Here is a 15,827-nt window from a genome sequence, read left to right on the forward strand (position 1 = left end):
CTGTTAGTCTTTAAGGTGCCACCAGACTCTTTGTTGTTTTTGTAGATACAGACTAACACGGCTACCCCCTGATACTTGCATTCTCTTGTCAGATATAGCCTTTGCACTCCAAACACTCACAACGCATAGTATAGATACTATACATAGAATATTTTGTACAGTACTATGACCCATTTTGTGAGAATTAGGTTTCAGTTGGTATTTGCAACTTTAAATGAGTTTCAGATCCACTGTATAGTGTCAAAATCTGTAGTTTCCTCAATTGTGTGTATGTAATATATGTATATTTAATTTTTTTCTGTTTTTTAAATTAAGGAATCTTTAGTATTCATTATACAAATCTTTCTTAGAGAGAAATTTTAACATTTTCACAGAAAAATATTTGAAGCAAAATGACAGTTCTGTGCTCAATATTTAAAAACAAAATCAAGGTAAGAAAGCAAAATATTTCCATTTTCATAAATGTGCAAAACAAGTAAAATGTGTTTTTTTTCCAGGGATCTGAGTACTTTTTAGTATTGATACAGCTCTAGGGGTAACTCTTTCCACAAAATAACCTAATACTTCATGTTCATCAGTAATTTATGTGGGACTCATTGCTAATATTATGTACTAAATTTGATGAAGAATATTCTTAGTTGGGAAAATATCCATTTTTCAGGTTATGTTTTTTCATTTTACTGGGAAAAATCCACTGAGGCCTTATTATTCACTTCTCTAGTCCCATTTGTATTCTCAAATTATGCTTATTTCTTCCTGAATTATAATTATTTTAAATAATTTATACAGTGACATATGCAATGTGAATAGCGCTTTACTGACAAAATGACATGTCTCTGCCATAAGGAGCTTATAGCCTCGGGCTTTGATCCTGTAGGTTCTGTGCAGACAGACTCTTTTCCATTGAATTTAGTGGGATATTGTGCAGGCGCAAAGATCCTCCTGCATGGATTTGATAGTACGGACAAGGTCTTAATTCTTTGTACAGATTTTATGTACACTTATGCCTATCTTTTTTTCCTACTGAAACACCAAGAGGGCTTTTGAGCTACAATAATTAGACACACTACATGATATAAAAATGGAGGATTTGGGGACATTAGGAGACAGATCATGCCACACATGGGAAAACCCACGAGAAGGTAGATTTACAACAATTCCCAAATTATCGCATCCCAAGGAACTACTGACACATGCATGGGCCTGAGGTCATGGCTCTCAAATTATATAACACTTACATTCACAGACCAATCACATAACTGTCTGGACATATATTGATAGCTTGGGAAGCCAGAGAAGCTCAAATTGGTCGAGCACTGACTATGCACTTTTCACATACAGGAACTTTTGCAGGTTTTGGGGGTAGAGACTTAGGGCTTGTCTTCACTACAGTGGAAAATTGACCTAAATTACTCTACTCCTGCTATGTGAATAATGTAGCTGGAGTCGACGTAGCTTAGATCGACTTACCCCAGAGTCTTCACTGCGCTCCATTGACAGGAGACGCTCTCCGGTTGACTTCCTTTAGTCTTCTCAGGCTACGTCCTCGCTACGGGGGGGGGGGGTCGACTTAAGATACGCAAATTCAGCTTCGCGAATAGCGTAGCTGAATTCGACATATCAGAGCCGACTTACCCCACTGTGAGGACGGCGGCAAATCGACCTCTGCGGCTCCCCCATCGACGGCGCTTGGTGGAGTACAAGCGTCGATTCGGGGATCGAATGTCGCGTCCCGACGAGACGCGATAATTCGATTCCCGAGAGATCGATTTCTACCCGCCGATTCAGGCGGGTAGTGTAGACGTAGCCTCAGAGAGCTGGAAAACCAGGGTTATCCGGAGAGCGCTCTACTGTTGATTTAGTGGGTCTTAACTAGACCCCTAAATCGATATCTGCTGCATCTATTGCAGCAGCGTTGATCTCCCCGTGGTGAAGACAAACCCTTATACAATAAATGCTTCTTTACCCCTTTCTTGTACTTATCCCTTTAACTAGTATTTACATTCCCAAAAGGAAACTAGAGCATTTAGCTGAACGTGATTAATTTCTATTGATTTTCTTTGATTTTTATGTACATCTTTGATATTTATTTAATATATTTGCTATTTTCTTTGATTAACCTTTACCACCATTGTGCAAGAGTCACTCCCTCTCCTGCCAGCAAGCCTTCATTTTAGTAAAGATCTCTGTGTAAGATTTGGATTGAGACCAAGTGGCAGAAGAAGTTACAGTATGTTCAAATCTGACCTTTACTTGCAACTCGATAGACAGACAGATAAGAGCTTTAGAAAGTGAAAAAAATGGCAATTGCCTATTTTCTGTCTGAAAACTGATTTTCCTTGAGGGTGAAATTGACCAAAAATGACCCAAGTATTTTTTTTTTCTATCTGGTACCAAAGAGTACTAGTAATAATTTTACCAGTTTCTTTGGGGGTATGATTATTATTGCATAGCTCTACTTCTAATAAATATATATACACATACACCCCAACATATAACACATATATAATATTAAAATAATATATTTCATTTCTGTGGCACCTTTCCTCTTATAGAACTTTACTAATTTTATATAAACATGAATCATTTCACCCACCATTGGATTGCAAGCATCTCTGATGTAGAAAGACAGCAACCATATGGAAAACTAGTACAGCAGAGGAGGGGGGATGGAACTTGGCTAGTAATATTGGAGTAAACCCTCATCTCCCAAAAATAATATGGGAACTTTAATGTGGACACAAGTACAGGACCTTAGTTTTTATAACATCTTATTTAAAAGAACACAGTGCACAGTGCCCATTCTATATCCCTCAGTAAGATAAAGGGCCAAGTCGACACTCCTGAGATTCAAATCACTGGTTCTAACTAATCCAAGTCATTCAGACCTGAAACTCAGAATCTCTAAGCCACCTGTAGGAGGTGATGCTAACAGCTTAGTAGGTGAGGGGACACAGGAGTTGAAGTATGGTAAGTAATAACCAGGTGTCATGCCCATAAAGCAGGGTAGATTTCAAAGAACTGCCCAGGGAATTAGGTGCTCATCAGCACATCCCAGCTGATATTAGTGAGAGGCACTTAGTTATATCACTTTGTGCCATGATGAAAACTTTCCCCTAATAACTTATTCCATGGAACCAGAAGGATGTGAGAAAAATATAACTTTGTAACCCTTCCTTTCCAGTGTGTTTAAATGGCATTTGTAATCTGTTCCAAAGGTCAGGGAACTAGCTTAGAATTTGGGAGACTAGAGTTCAAGTCCCTGCTTCACTACAGATGTCCTGTGTAAACTTGGGCAAGCCACTTACCCTCTCTGCGCCTCAGCTTCCGATAGAACTTCCCTAACTCACAGCAGTGTTGTGAGGATTAATACAATGCAGACTGTGAGGTCCTCACATACTAAGATAGATTCAATTCTAGCAAGTGTACAAATTTCCAACCATGATTGATGGCAAATGTGTGGTTTCCCTCTTTATCTCCCCCATATAATATATTGTAATACCATTTGTGTGGATATCTTATTGAGTCCATTTTATTTCCAATTATTTCTGCATATAAAAGAGAAAGTGTTTCTGCAGGTGACTAGCTCAGATCTTTACATTCATGTTAAAAGTGCTTTTATCATAGTTATACTCAGAAATTGTTTGATGTATCCATTTTCCTCCCTTTTACTTTTCGCTCACATCTAATGCTGACACTGCAGGGGGATACTAGGGGATACGTTCTGCACTGTTAGCAATGCCGTCCTTTGGATAAGATGTTAAATCAAGGTTCCTTCTCTCCCTTTCTGATTGATACACAGGTAAAAATCCCATAGGTACTCTGAAAATAGTAAGGGACAGATTAATTGTTCTGGCTAATATTTTCTCTTGCACTATAGACACATTTTAAGGTCCAAGATTGTGACCTGTTATCAGCATCATAACAAATATGGTTTTCCTTATATAATAACTGCACTTCAACTAGCTAACCCATTGTTTCACAAGGTGTTTCAAATAATGGTTCCAATTAAGTTTATTCATGGGAAGATATATGCCAGAGGGGTGAGAGTGTAAGGAGCAATTTACCTATTCCCAATGCAATGTAACCATGCAGGGAACAGCCATTACTGGGCTGCAGATGCTGGAGATTGTAATGGTTGGGATCAGTTACCACTGCCTGCAGTGCTAATCACTCATGTCTGAGAGAGGCATCTGAGTCATACCCCATCCAACAACAACAACAGGACCATTCAAGAAATACCTTTGCAACAGGATAGAAAGACACCATGCTGTCTAGGGGCACTTGGAAATATTACACCAATAACAAAATGTCTCCCTCTCTGCTGTATTGGAGCAGAGTCCTCCCCTTTCCTAGTACTCCACACCACATAAATTCATAATTTAGCCCTAGAGGACAGAAAAACACTTTATGAAACTAAATTCTAACCTGCTTCAGAGTTTACTTTGGAAACATTCCTTTCTGCATGGGGCTCCTGCATTTTGGCTCAGCAGCAGTTGGTAGTAGGTTTCTGGCACAAACTGGAATTGATTAGTCCAATTTTAAATATATTTGAATACAAAAACTAATTCCAAAAAAAGATAAAACACATTTATATTAGGTATACACACACACGTGTGTATGTATGTGTATATATATTAATTCATTATATTATATTTCACATTTTATTCCCCATCCTTCAAAGCCTGGGGCAATCCTTACTTAGGCAAAACTTCCACTGGAGTCAAATGGAAACTAAAGTTGCTCAGCCATTTTGAAAAATAATGCCACTTATTTTGGGTGCCTGAGTATGAATTTCAGTGGCTAACTTTAGGTATCCAAGTTTGAAAATGTCAGGCCTATTGTCTAACAGCATGTTAAAATGAAGCATATCAAATGTGTCTATTTTGTAAGCAGAATACAAAGGCAATCTCCTTCCACCAGATTTCCCCTACAATTAGAGTATTTCCAAAGTGTGCAAATAAAATCTGTTTTTAGTGCAGCACAAAACAATATGCTGCAACTTATTTGAATACAATATAAATTAACATAATGAAGCATCACACACAACACAGCATAGACAAAGATGCTTTGAACACAATGTTCAGTGTTCAGTGATGATAAAGGACACATCAAATAGACTAATCACAGTATAGAAACAAAGAGCCAAGATTCTGACATCCTCACTTAAGTTGAGTAGAATGTTTTTTCAATAGCAGTCCCATTGATTGCTACTCAGAGAGTAAGGTGCTATGTGATTTTAGTGATGGTGTCAGAATCTGGCAGCAGGTCTGCTGCAGCAAAACCATGCTGACCTAACAGGAGTAAGCATCAGAAACGAAAATCTCTCCCCATAGTCCATCTTGCTCTTTTTCCTAATGCAGACATTAAAATGGCTTTGAAAGTAAGGGGGGGAAATCTGAAAGTCTGTACATTACTGGGTTTTCTGTTGCTAGATTAGCCTGCTTTAATTTTAAAAACAGTTTTAGTTTAGCACACTGTTTAATTTTATTTAATATAATAGTTTTCCACAATGAAGCGCACAGAGACAAAACCCATAATAGGAGTAAATTTAGTAAATAGATTGTAGGAACACAGCAAAATAATTATTGCACGAGTATGCTTCTATGGCCTGTTAGTGATGGTGATTCAGCATGCGTTCCATAAGACAGTGAAATTTCCCCCTTGTCTATAGTATGGTGCACTGTCTTCACAGAATCAGAGACAGAAAGGTAAAAAAGGGCTGACTTGGGTCATCTGGTCTGACCCCCCTAGCTTATTTGACGAAGTACTTGCTATATTATTCCCAGTAATGTTTTAACTATCCTGTTCCTGAATATCTGCAGTAAGAGTACTTCCACCATTTCTTTTGGCAGTTCATTCAAGGGGCCTGTATCTTTCACACTTAACAGGGCAGACACAGAGGTGCTGGGCATCTGAAACTCCCTATAAAATCTGTAGGAAATTCAAGCGCTCAGTACTAAATCCGAGTAAAACTTTTTGCCCAAAACATTTTCCCCCAAAAAGCAGATTTGATTGCTCTGAGTCACTTTTGCTGAATTTTATAATCAAAAAATGTCCTTCTAAAAAAAAATCAAATTTTTTTTGGTGACATTTTCAAAATAAAACATTTGATTTTCTGACTCTAAGTGACTTTTCATTCCAAAATTTACTGTAAATCTATCTTAAAAATAAACATGGAACATTTTGGTTTGGGTCAAACACAACATTTCATTCAACCTGAAATGCATTACCCCCTCCCTCCCCCTGCCAATTTTGGGATCAACACAAAAGGATTTTTTTTTTTAAAGGCCCACAGTCCGAAAAATGCAATCTCTACTCAAAACGTCTCAGGATTTAGCCCAAGAACCACTTGTTTGCACAGCTTAATGTTCCCGTCTCTTACAGTTCTGAATAAATTCTATTCCTTCATTTATATTGTTTACACTCTATAATCATGTTCTCCCTTGAGTTTTCTCTTTTTGAGACCATGCGTCAAATTCATCCCAACTCCATTGATATTTATATAGTCACATCAGGAATTAATCTGATCCTAAATAATTAGTGTCTGCAATTTCATCCTTGTATCTGCTTTATTGGCAGAAATTTTATTTTCTTTAGTTTTTCTATACTGTTCTTATAACATGGAACCGAAATGGCTCATATTACAGTACATAATAGCTCTACATGACCAAAATTCCAACTGAGGTTGCATCAAGCCTATCTAGAGCAGCATTATTACTAGAGCTGATGGAAAAAATGTCAATGGGAATTTTTTTCTCTGTCAGAAAATGCTGAATTCATTGAAATCAAAACATTCTGTGGGAACATGTTGATTTTGATGAAACTTCATTTAAAACAATCTAAACAAACTGTTCTGATAAGGTCTAAATGTTCCATTCTGTTTCTGGTTAGAGCTTATCGAACTTATTGCAACAAAACATTTTAATTTATGCATTGAAATAACTTTTTGTTTCAAAATTTATTTTCGATTAGATTATTTATATTATATTATACAGTATAACTGAAAATAAAAAAGCCAAAACCTAACAAAACATTTTGATTTTCTCAAAACTAAATATTTCAATTGACCCAAAACAAACACACACAAAATTCATTTTGCAGAACATTTAAAAATTCTTTGATTTGTTCCAATTCAGAATTATCACAAATTTCAAAATTGTGGAATTTCCTTCAAAATGGAAATTCGTGTTCCCATACAGCTCTGATTGTGACATTGCTGGCTTTCATGTGCTCACCCTACCTCTGAATCCAAGAATAGTAGTGGCTTTTTTCACAATGATGGCAATCTCCAAGCTCATAATTAGTTTACTATGTGACCTCATATCAAAATATTTCTCAAATCGCTTTTCAGCCACCTGTCTCTATTAACCTCCTATCTATATAGATAAAAGGTGCTTTGAGATTAAGAACAAGTTTGATCAAGCCCTTTGGGAATAAGAATATTGCTCATTGTACAATAGTTGTGTGCGTATTAAAACATTTAAAGTACCTGCCACCCACATCTAATCAGTTTTGTCAAAATACCTGCCAACTTGTTGTTCATTGAAGCATTCATGGATGCATGCAAATGCAGTGCATAAAATATTAAGGTTGCCAGTAATTCACAGATTTTCAAGTCCTTCCTGTCACAAGGCTGCCCCAATGATAACTACTTCACTCAGCCCTATGGCAAATGTTAAATACTGCATGACAAATAGTGCAATGTATTGGAGAAGCAAATCAGAAGGTTTATTGCCTCATAACACCCATATAATAATCCAAACCTCTTTAATATAGCAGATTGGGTGAGGGCAGTGCAGCACAGGAAGAGTCTTTATAGTTCAAGCACAGGACTGGGAAACCAAGAACTCATGAGCTCATGGATGACATTTTCAAAAGAGCCTAAATGATTTAAGGGACTATGTCCTATTTTCAAAGTGACTCAGGCACTAAGAGCAAAAGTCTCACAGACTTTCAATGAGACATACTGTATGTCTACACAGGAGCTGTAAATGTAATTTCCAACTTCGGTAGACAGACCAGTGCTAACTTTAACCAAGCAAATGTACTAAAAATAGCAGTGTAGCCCATTTGAAACCCTAGGTATGTATTCAGGGCAGCTATCCTGTCCCTGCTGCCCATGCAGCCATGGCTACACTGCAATTTTAACATGCTAGCTTGATTGGAGCTAGCTCTGGTATGTCTATCCAAGCTGAAAATTACACTTCCAGCTCTAGTCTAGACATACTTTTAGACTATGTCTACAGTATGAGTTGTGGTGTGATTCCCAGCTCTTGTACATACCCTTTCATTAACTCAATGACAGCTAGCGCAAGTATGTGTACATGACGTGGGCATCACATTTCTGCCTCATAGCGCACACGTAGCATTAGACTCCTAAGTTTAAAAGTGACTGTTAAAAATTACATTTAGGCACTTTTGAAAAACGTTACCCAGCTCTTGATTCTGACACTAATTCACTAAGTGACCTTTGGTAAATCTATTAGACCAACATTTTCAAATGTTAGTACCTAAACAAGATTTTCATTATTTATAATATGGTAGTGCCTAGAGGCCACAACCAAGACTGGGCCCCTCTTGTGCTAGACACTGTAGAAACACAAAGGAAGAGAAGTCTTTGCCTCAAAGAGTTTATAGCCTAAATAAACAAGACAGATGAATGGTGAGATGGAAAACAGAGATGAAATAACGTGTTCAAGCCCATTCAGCAGTTTTATGGCAGGATTGCCTGTCCCACAATCAATAGGTGGCTTGATTTGCTTATGTTCTGAGCACCCCCATCTCCTAGTGGGAGATTATATATGTGGACCATCAGCAGGACTGAACCCAAAGTTTGTAAAGATTTTTGATGATAAAATGTCTAAATCTAATAATAGAGTGAGTTCTTAGAGTGATTGCTTACTTAAAATTCTATTCCAATCATCTAGGCTCAATAGTAGCTAACTGTTTTGTTGTTTTAAAAAAACAAACCTTAATGTGACCGGTATAATTTCACAATGCATATGACCAGGGTAACCCTGGAATTTGCTGCATCGCTTTCTGCTTCAGACTTTGGATTTCCTTTCAAATTACAGCTCTTTATTATCTTTTCCACAGACAAAGTCCACAGTATCTAACTATTACAGCAGCAAAATGCTTCCATGAATCACACATTAAATTAATGTAAATTTTAGTTACCAATAATATCTTTGTTTACAGCAGTCACATAGAAAATGACTATTTGCCACAGTTATATTAATGTTTACAGAACCAGGCTTTATCAACACACAAACATGAGTTTTCTCAGCTGACTAAAATGTCCTCACATCAAACAAATGTAAGGTCAGTCTGGTGTCCTAATAATAGTGCACTATATTTGCACTGTCATGTTAGAGATTCAGAGCTGATTTCTGATTACCGTGTGTCGTATCCTGGGTTGCTAAAGGCTGGGGGCACTGCACAGATCATTATTTATTCTTATTATAGTAGAATCTAGAGGCTACAATAAAGATTGAGGCCCTATTGTACTAGCTGCTTTTCAAACACATAGAAGGAATTAACAATCTGTCAGTCTTCACAGTCTAAATAGAGGAATAAGACAAAGGATAAGAAGAGCAACAGGCACAAAGAGGAAAACTGTCTTTCCCAAGGTCATACAACAGGTCTGTGATAGAATCAGGAATAGAACACAGTTCCTGTCTAGGGCAGAGTCCCAGCCTGGACTATGCTGCTTTCCTTCTCAGGGACTAAGCATCCAAGTCCTGGGATGGAAGGGGTTTTCTGCATCCTATTCTCTCAATAGTGACCCTTTTTGTTGATGTAAGTGAAGGAACTATGGGTCACCAAAAAGCTTCCATATAGTCTTTGTTAGTCAAACAAACTGGACACAATGGGGAGCTTTGAAGATGAGGAAAAGCTTTCATGTGCTCAAAAGAAATATTCTCAGAGCTCTGCCAGAGACACAAAAAAATGCAGTGTTGTGGGATTGTCTATATATTACACAGCTCTGACTGCTGCTCTTGGCTTGAGCATTTTCTTGAAAATTATAATTTCTCCTAAAAACTTGCATCTGAAGAAGTGAGGTTCTTACCCACGAAAGCTTATGCTCCCAATACTTCTGTTAGTCTCAAAGGTGCCACAGGACCCTCTGTTGCTTTTTATAGATTTGGATACTTTCCCTTTTATGAATCAGAATTGTTACTGATAAAGAGCCATATGGTAGCATTTAGGCACTTTCCCACAACTGCATCTCATCAAGAACAGTCAAGAAGGAATAATTCCTTCTCAAGTTCCACAGTGCACAAGGTGTAGCCTGCTCCCCACAGCATCAGGCCCATTCTTTGGGCTGGCACGGGGAAGGAAGGGGTTATAATTAGAACTGGTTTTTTTTTGTTTGTTTGTTTGTTTGTTTGTTTGTTTTGTTTTTTGGTTTGCTGGCATTTCCAAAAACATTGAAAGAAATTCTTTTGGGCAGACCTAAAAGGAAACTTTTCGGCAAACTGAAAAGTACAAAAAATAATTTTGTGACAAATGAAACATGGTGTTTGTTCATTATTATTTTGATCTTTTAAAGATTTAATTTAAAAAAATAAAACAGAAGGAAATTTTCAACACAAAAATTCATTTCAAATTGAAAAAAGAGAAACATTTTCTTTAGAACATGTCAAAATGGAACATTTTGATTTTTTTTTCTTTAAAGGTTTTGTTTTGCATTTAGTTTTTGTTTTGTTTTGTTATTCTATTGAAATAATTTGGACAAAAAATATTTTGTCCAAACATTTTTATCTAGTCATAGTCTCATCCTCTTGGCTCTTTTTGAGGCTATCTGCATCCTCAAGGATATACAAAGGATATAGTCGCTGCACTACTACTAATGCATGCCCCACTAATGGCAGATTTTGGCAACAGACCATGAGTATCCCTATGGGCTCCACCACGCACACCTCACTGCTGCCTGCACAGAGGGTGCAGCCCGAGTAAAGATGACATTGCTAGAAACCCATCATTGTGCTGATTGCCAGTTGCTATTTCAGTCCGTTGGGACCATTAGCAGCTAGTGTAACTTAGAGCCCCATCTCGTCTGCTTGTAAATATTTACAGCACATTGAACAAAAATGAAAAAGAAATACTCATACAGTTATAGTTAATTTTTTTTATGGAAGACCCATCATTTTATATTATCTCTCTTTAATTACTGAAAAAAGGCCCAAATACCATGCTTTAATCTGACTACTTTCCTTCTCTGATTGTCTCATCATTGGTATGGTATGGGATATGCGAGAAGTGCTTCCTAGGCTGTACCTACTCGGAGGACAGGGATGGGGAGCCAGTCTCCAGAAAGGATAAACACACATGGACATGTACACACACATTTCAAACTACATCACTCTGTTTTTTCCAGCTCTTTGTTCCCTCCATAATGTTTTTCAAATTCTCCAGCCAGGCATCAGATGCATAATTGCCACCAAACAAAAACTAAAGTTATTGTACCAAAGTACTGAACAGCAGGAAGGCAAGGGTTAGGAGTGTTATTCAGTTTTAGACATTCTTTCTCAGTTAGACTTTATAGCATTATTTTACCATAGTAAATTCATTATATTTAGTGGCAAGAGCATTTACTTCACACAGTATTTCAGACAGATTAAATATACAGCAGTTTAGTCATATTACATCTGTCTATGTAGTAAGATTGCCTTATGGTCCTTCAGTACAAGTCCTAGTAATGCAATCGAGGATAGCATTTCATTTCACCTTTCAAAAGAAAGCTTTGGGGAGAAAAAAAGAAAAATGAAAACACCTAGCATATGCTAGAAAGGACGAGAATTATATCATCCTTACATTTACAAAATATATGTATATATACACAATACTGCCTCCATAGTAGTGGTAGGAGATTTATGGTATTAGAATGGATTATAGGTTTTGCGGGGGAAAGTGGGTTGCTTTTGTGACAGGAGGCAGGGTTGTACTGTGCAGTGGTTACTTATGTTTCGCATGTGGGTCCTGATTAGAGCTGACCCAAAAAAGGGGAATCCCTTTTTGCCACACAGTGTGCAGTTTTGAATAAAAGAAATGTCCCAAAATGGGTCAAAATGTCAAAGATACAAACATTTTCACAAGAAAGGTTTTATTCTGTTTTAGGATTTTTATTTTATTTTTTCACTTTCTGGCTGCTGTAGCGGCCACTCAGCCCTCCAGTCTGGGATATCGTAACTCACTTTTCCTAATTAGACAATTAGTTCACAAGGAAGCAGAAGCTGATAAATTGAGCAGTGGCCAGTTTGCACAATGGTACAAGTCAAAGAAAGCATATTTCACCAGTATTCCACAAACTGCACTAGAACCCCATTCTGTATCAGATCCAATTCAAGGTTCTGATACTGGTCTACAAAGCTCTGACTACAATAGTGTTACACTTCCTTCTGCAACTTCCCCCTGTCTGTCTGTGAATGTCCCAATGACCGAGATAGCAAAGATAAAATCAAAAGAGATATAAGGTCGAGGTTTCTCAATACAAGCCTCTGGATCACCTTCCCTAAAGAAATCATCTTCATGCTATACTCCAAGGTTCACCTTTTCACCAAAGATTCCCCAAATACCCAAATTTGATGAACAAGGTAAATATGCGTTTAAAATTTCTGACTACAATTTAACACAAAGTACATCAGAGAATTATTCATGCTCCTGAATAGGGTTTTTGTTTTCTGCAGTTCTTATTTAACTCCTAGATGCCACAGTAGCAAGCATATAGGGATGCAGATCAGTTGATAATCGGGAATGTGTTCTATACACACAGCCTGAACTGAGATCTGGATTTTACCTCGTAACTGGGGCAGGAGGAGGTGGGTGGGGTAAAGCACCAAACTTCCTTCAACAAAGGGTCATATTAGCTCCTGTGGCAGCAGAGGCCTTATTTTAGTTGTTCAACTCAGCATCTGATGAGACCAGTTTCGTTCTACATATGTGAAAGACTATTGTTCACTTTGTGGATTACTTGATCCACAAACTGTTTGGATGCTATCATTATCTTCTGTCCTTTACTGATACAATTATCCTTAAATGCCCCCTACCTCTGCATTATTCTTACAGCTCACCTTGGTTTACAGATGACCTTTGACAGATTAAGCAGGTAAAGAGAAATATAAAGAGCGTGGGGCAGAAATTCTCCTCAGAATTTGACTGATTGTGATATAAAGCATTTTTATAATTTTACTACTTGGTTTTTTTGCAGAAGAAATATCCCCTGTCTTCTACCATGTCACCCACAATGCCCTAACCAGTAGGTACTGTTGCCAAATCACAAATGGTAAACAGAGTTTCACCTTACAAGACCCAATAGTAGTATCTGTTTGCCTTTCATATGGGGGTACCATGGGGTACCATAGGGTTCTGCTCTGTCATTCCCTTTGCTTAATGCATATGTAAAACCCTGAAAGGATTTATAAAACACCTCTGTTCCATCAGTCCCAGATAATGTGGACAATTGTTTTCCCGGTGTCTAGTCAAGATGGGTGCTTTGCTGGAAGGTAGCTGACTAAAGCTCAATCTAGATGAGACAGAAGATGGGGGAAACAACTAAAGGAAATGAGAGAGGTGATATCTCCCCTTCCGTGGATGGAGTATGCCAACACCTTTTCTATTCAGGATATGGAGACCATACAAGATATCCAGAAAGAAGATGTGGCCAAAAGGATGTTTTTCTCCATCTGCAGTTGGCAGAGTTAATGATTTACTTTATGATTTTGGACTCACTGCATTTATCCATGCTTTTGTCGCCACCCCCATCCTTCCTACCCCCACCCTCCCGAACACCCAAAAGGATTACTGATCTGCTCAGAAACAACAGCTAGTGCCAAACATTATTTCTTTTTTATAGTACTTAGCAGTGCTTTGCACAGAAGCCACTTTATACCTGGGTTTCACAGGCTTTTAAATCTTAATCTGTGTCCAGTTCAATGTATTGGTTGTATGAAGCTATTTAAGGCATGGGTCCTCTGTATCTCAGAGACCGCCTCATCATTGTGGCCACCACTTGAGATCAGCTGAGATGTTCCATTTGAGAGCAGAGTGTTTTCAGAAGACAATCCTCAGATCTTGGATTTGCTGCCCCCTTGATCAATAAACTCATGATGTGTTGGTCTTTCAGATCATGCATCAAGGCCTATCTGTTTACCCAGGCTTTTTCTGAAGGATGGGCTTAAGGGAGGCTTATTTTGTTTTGTTTTAATTCTGAGTAAAATGTGTTGTTTTAAATTTTATTTTAATTTTGCATGGTGAAGGAATTATTTTGCTGGCAACAAACTGGGTTAGTCTGATGTATTCTGTGCAGGTTTTGATTGTTCTATGCATCTGGTCATTAAATATATTTTATAAATAGAAAAAAATGTGTACATCAGTCTTATGATCTAAATTATCTCTTTTCATATGATAGATTCCTTGTTTTGTTCCTATTCAGGAACTTCTGTTATCCAAGTGACAGCTATAGATGCTGATGACGCCAGCTATGGAAACAGTGCCAAAGTAGTGTATAGCATCCTCCAGGGACAACCATATTTCTCAGTGGACCCAGAGACAGGTCAGCAACCCTTTCTGTCTTACTTGTCATAATTACAGAAATACACACAGGGATCAAAATCCTTCTCACTCAAGTATTTATACCCAGTTTTATAAAAATGCTAATTAAATTGTTCAAGTACTGTTTAATATTTGTCCAAAACTCAGAATGAACATGGACTATCTATCTGGTTTTAAGCAGAAGACCCCCTTGATTTCTGCTTGAAAACTGATGGCGTGATATGGCCCCATATTATTAAGGGAGTGAACGTGCAGCACCATAAAATGTAAGTTTTATTTTCTTAAAGTAGTAGGAATAGGGAGGTTATTTTATACCTGTTTTTGGCACGGGTGAGACCACTACTGGAATACTGTGTCCAGTTCTGGGGTCCACGCTGATACACTGGAGAGGGTTTAGAGAAGAACCCTGCAAATGGCAAGATTGGGAAACATAACTTATAGTGAAAGACTCAAGGAATTCAATGTATTTAGCTTAACAGAGAGAAGGTTAAGGGGTGACTTGATCACAGTCTATTCTTATCTACTTGGGGTCAGAAATCTGATAATAGAGGGCTTGTCAATCTAGCAGACAAAGGTATAATAGGATCCAGTGGCTGGAAGTTGAAGCTAAACAAATTCAGACTGGAAATATGGCACAAAAATTAATACTGAAGGTAATTTACTAACAGAACAATTTATCATGAGTTGTGGTGGGTTCTCCCTCAAAAAAATCTTTAACTAGAAGATTCTAGAAGTTATGTTCTAGTTCTGCCACAGCTAGTGGACCTAAAATGGAAATTAATTTATAGAAATCCAGTGACTTGTGTTATGCAGGAGGTCAAACTAGATGACCTCAGTGGTCCCTTCTGAAGTTAAAATCTATGAATCTATTGAAGTTTGAAATAGTGAATCCAGGATAACACAGAATTCTGCCCTGTTAATGAAAAAGTGGTATAATGCAGAGGCCACTCCAGGGTTGGAGCTAATAACCTTATCAAAATAATAGCCAGGGAAACTAGTTGAATAGCTTTCATTAATGTGACAAACTTAACATTTTTTTGCCATCAAAAGGATAATTACATGGATTTAGCACAGTCCAAACACTGAATCATTGCACTACTATATTTCTCTCTTTTCTTGCAATCACATTAAATCGGTCATGGATTAAAAGCCTTATTTGAATACACCTTCAATTTTATTTGTTTGCCTGGGATTAACATTTGTACAATATATTTTACATAAATCCATTTTAAAACTCAGGGATTAAAGTGTTGTTTTTTTTCTCCCCTCTT

The 15,827-nt window shown here is 37.6% G+C and overlaps 1 protein-coding gene across 2 annotated transcripts in view; it reads left to right on the plus strand.

The window, feature by feature from the left end:
• CDH9 (cadherin 9) overlaps positions 1–15,827 on the plus strand; it is a 111,615-nt gene that overhangs the window by 68,368 nt on the left and 27,420 nt on the right. The window contains exon 4 of one of the 2 annotated variants that reach the window (XM_054016718.1): positions 14,438–14,557. In XM_054016718.1, the coding sequence (XP_053872693.1) occupies positions 14,438–14,557 (120 nt within the window). Of the gene's footprint in view, positions 1–14,437; positions 14,558–14,746; positions 14,823–15,827 lie in introns of those variants that run through there. The other variant, XM_054016719.1, reaches the window with a different exon arrangement.

This window comes from Malaclemys terrapin, chromosome 2 (genome assembly GCF_027887155.1).
Source record: "Malaclemys terrapin pileata isolate rMalTer1 chromosome 2, rMalTer1.hap1, whole genome shotgun sequence".
In the NCBI taxonomy this organism is placed as follows: Eukaryota; Metazoa; Chordata; order Testudines; family Emydidae; genus Malaclemys; species Malaclemys terrapin.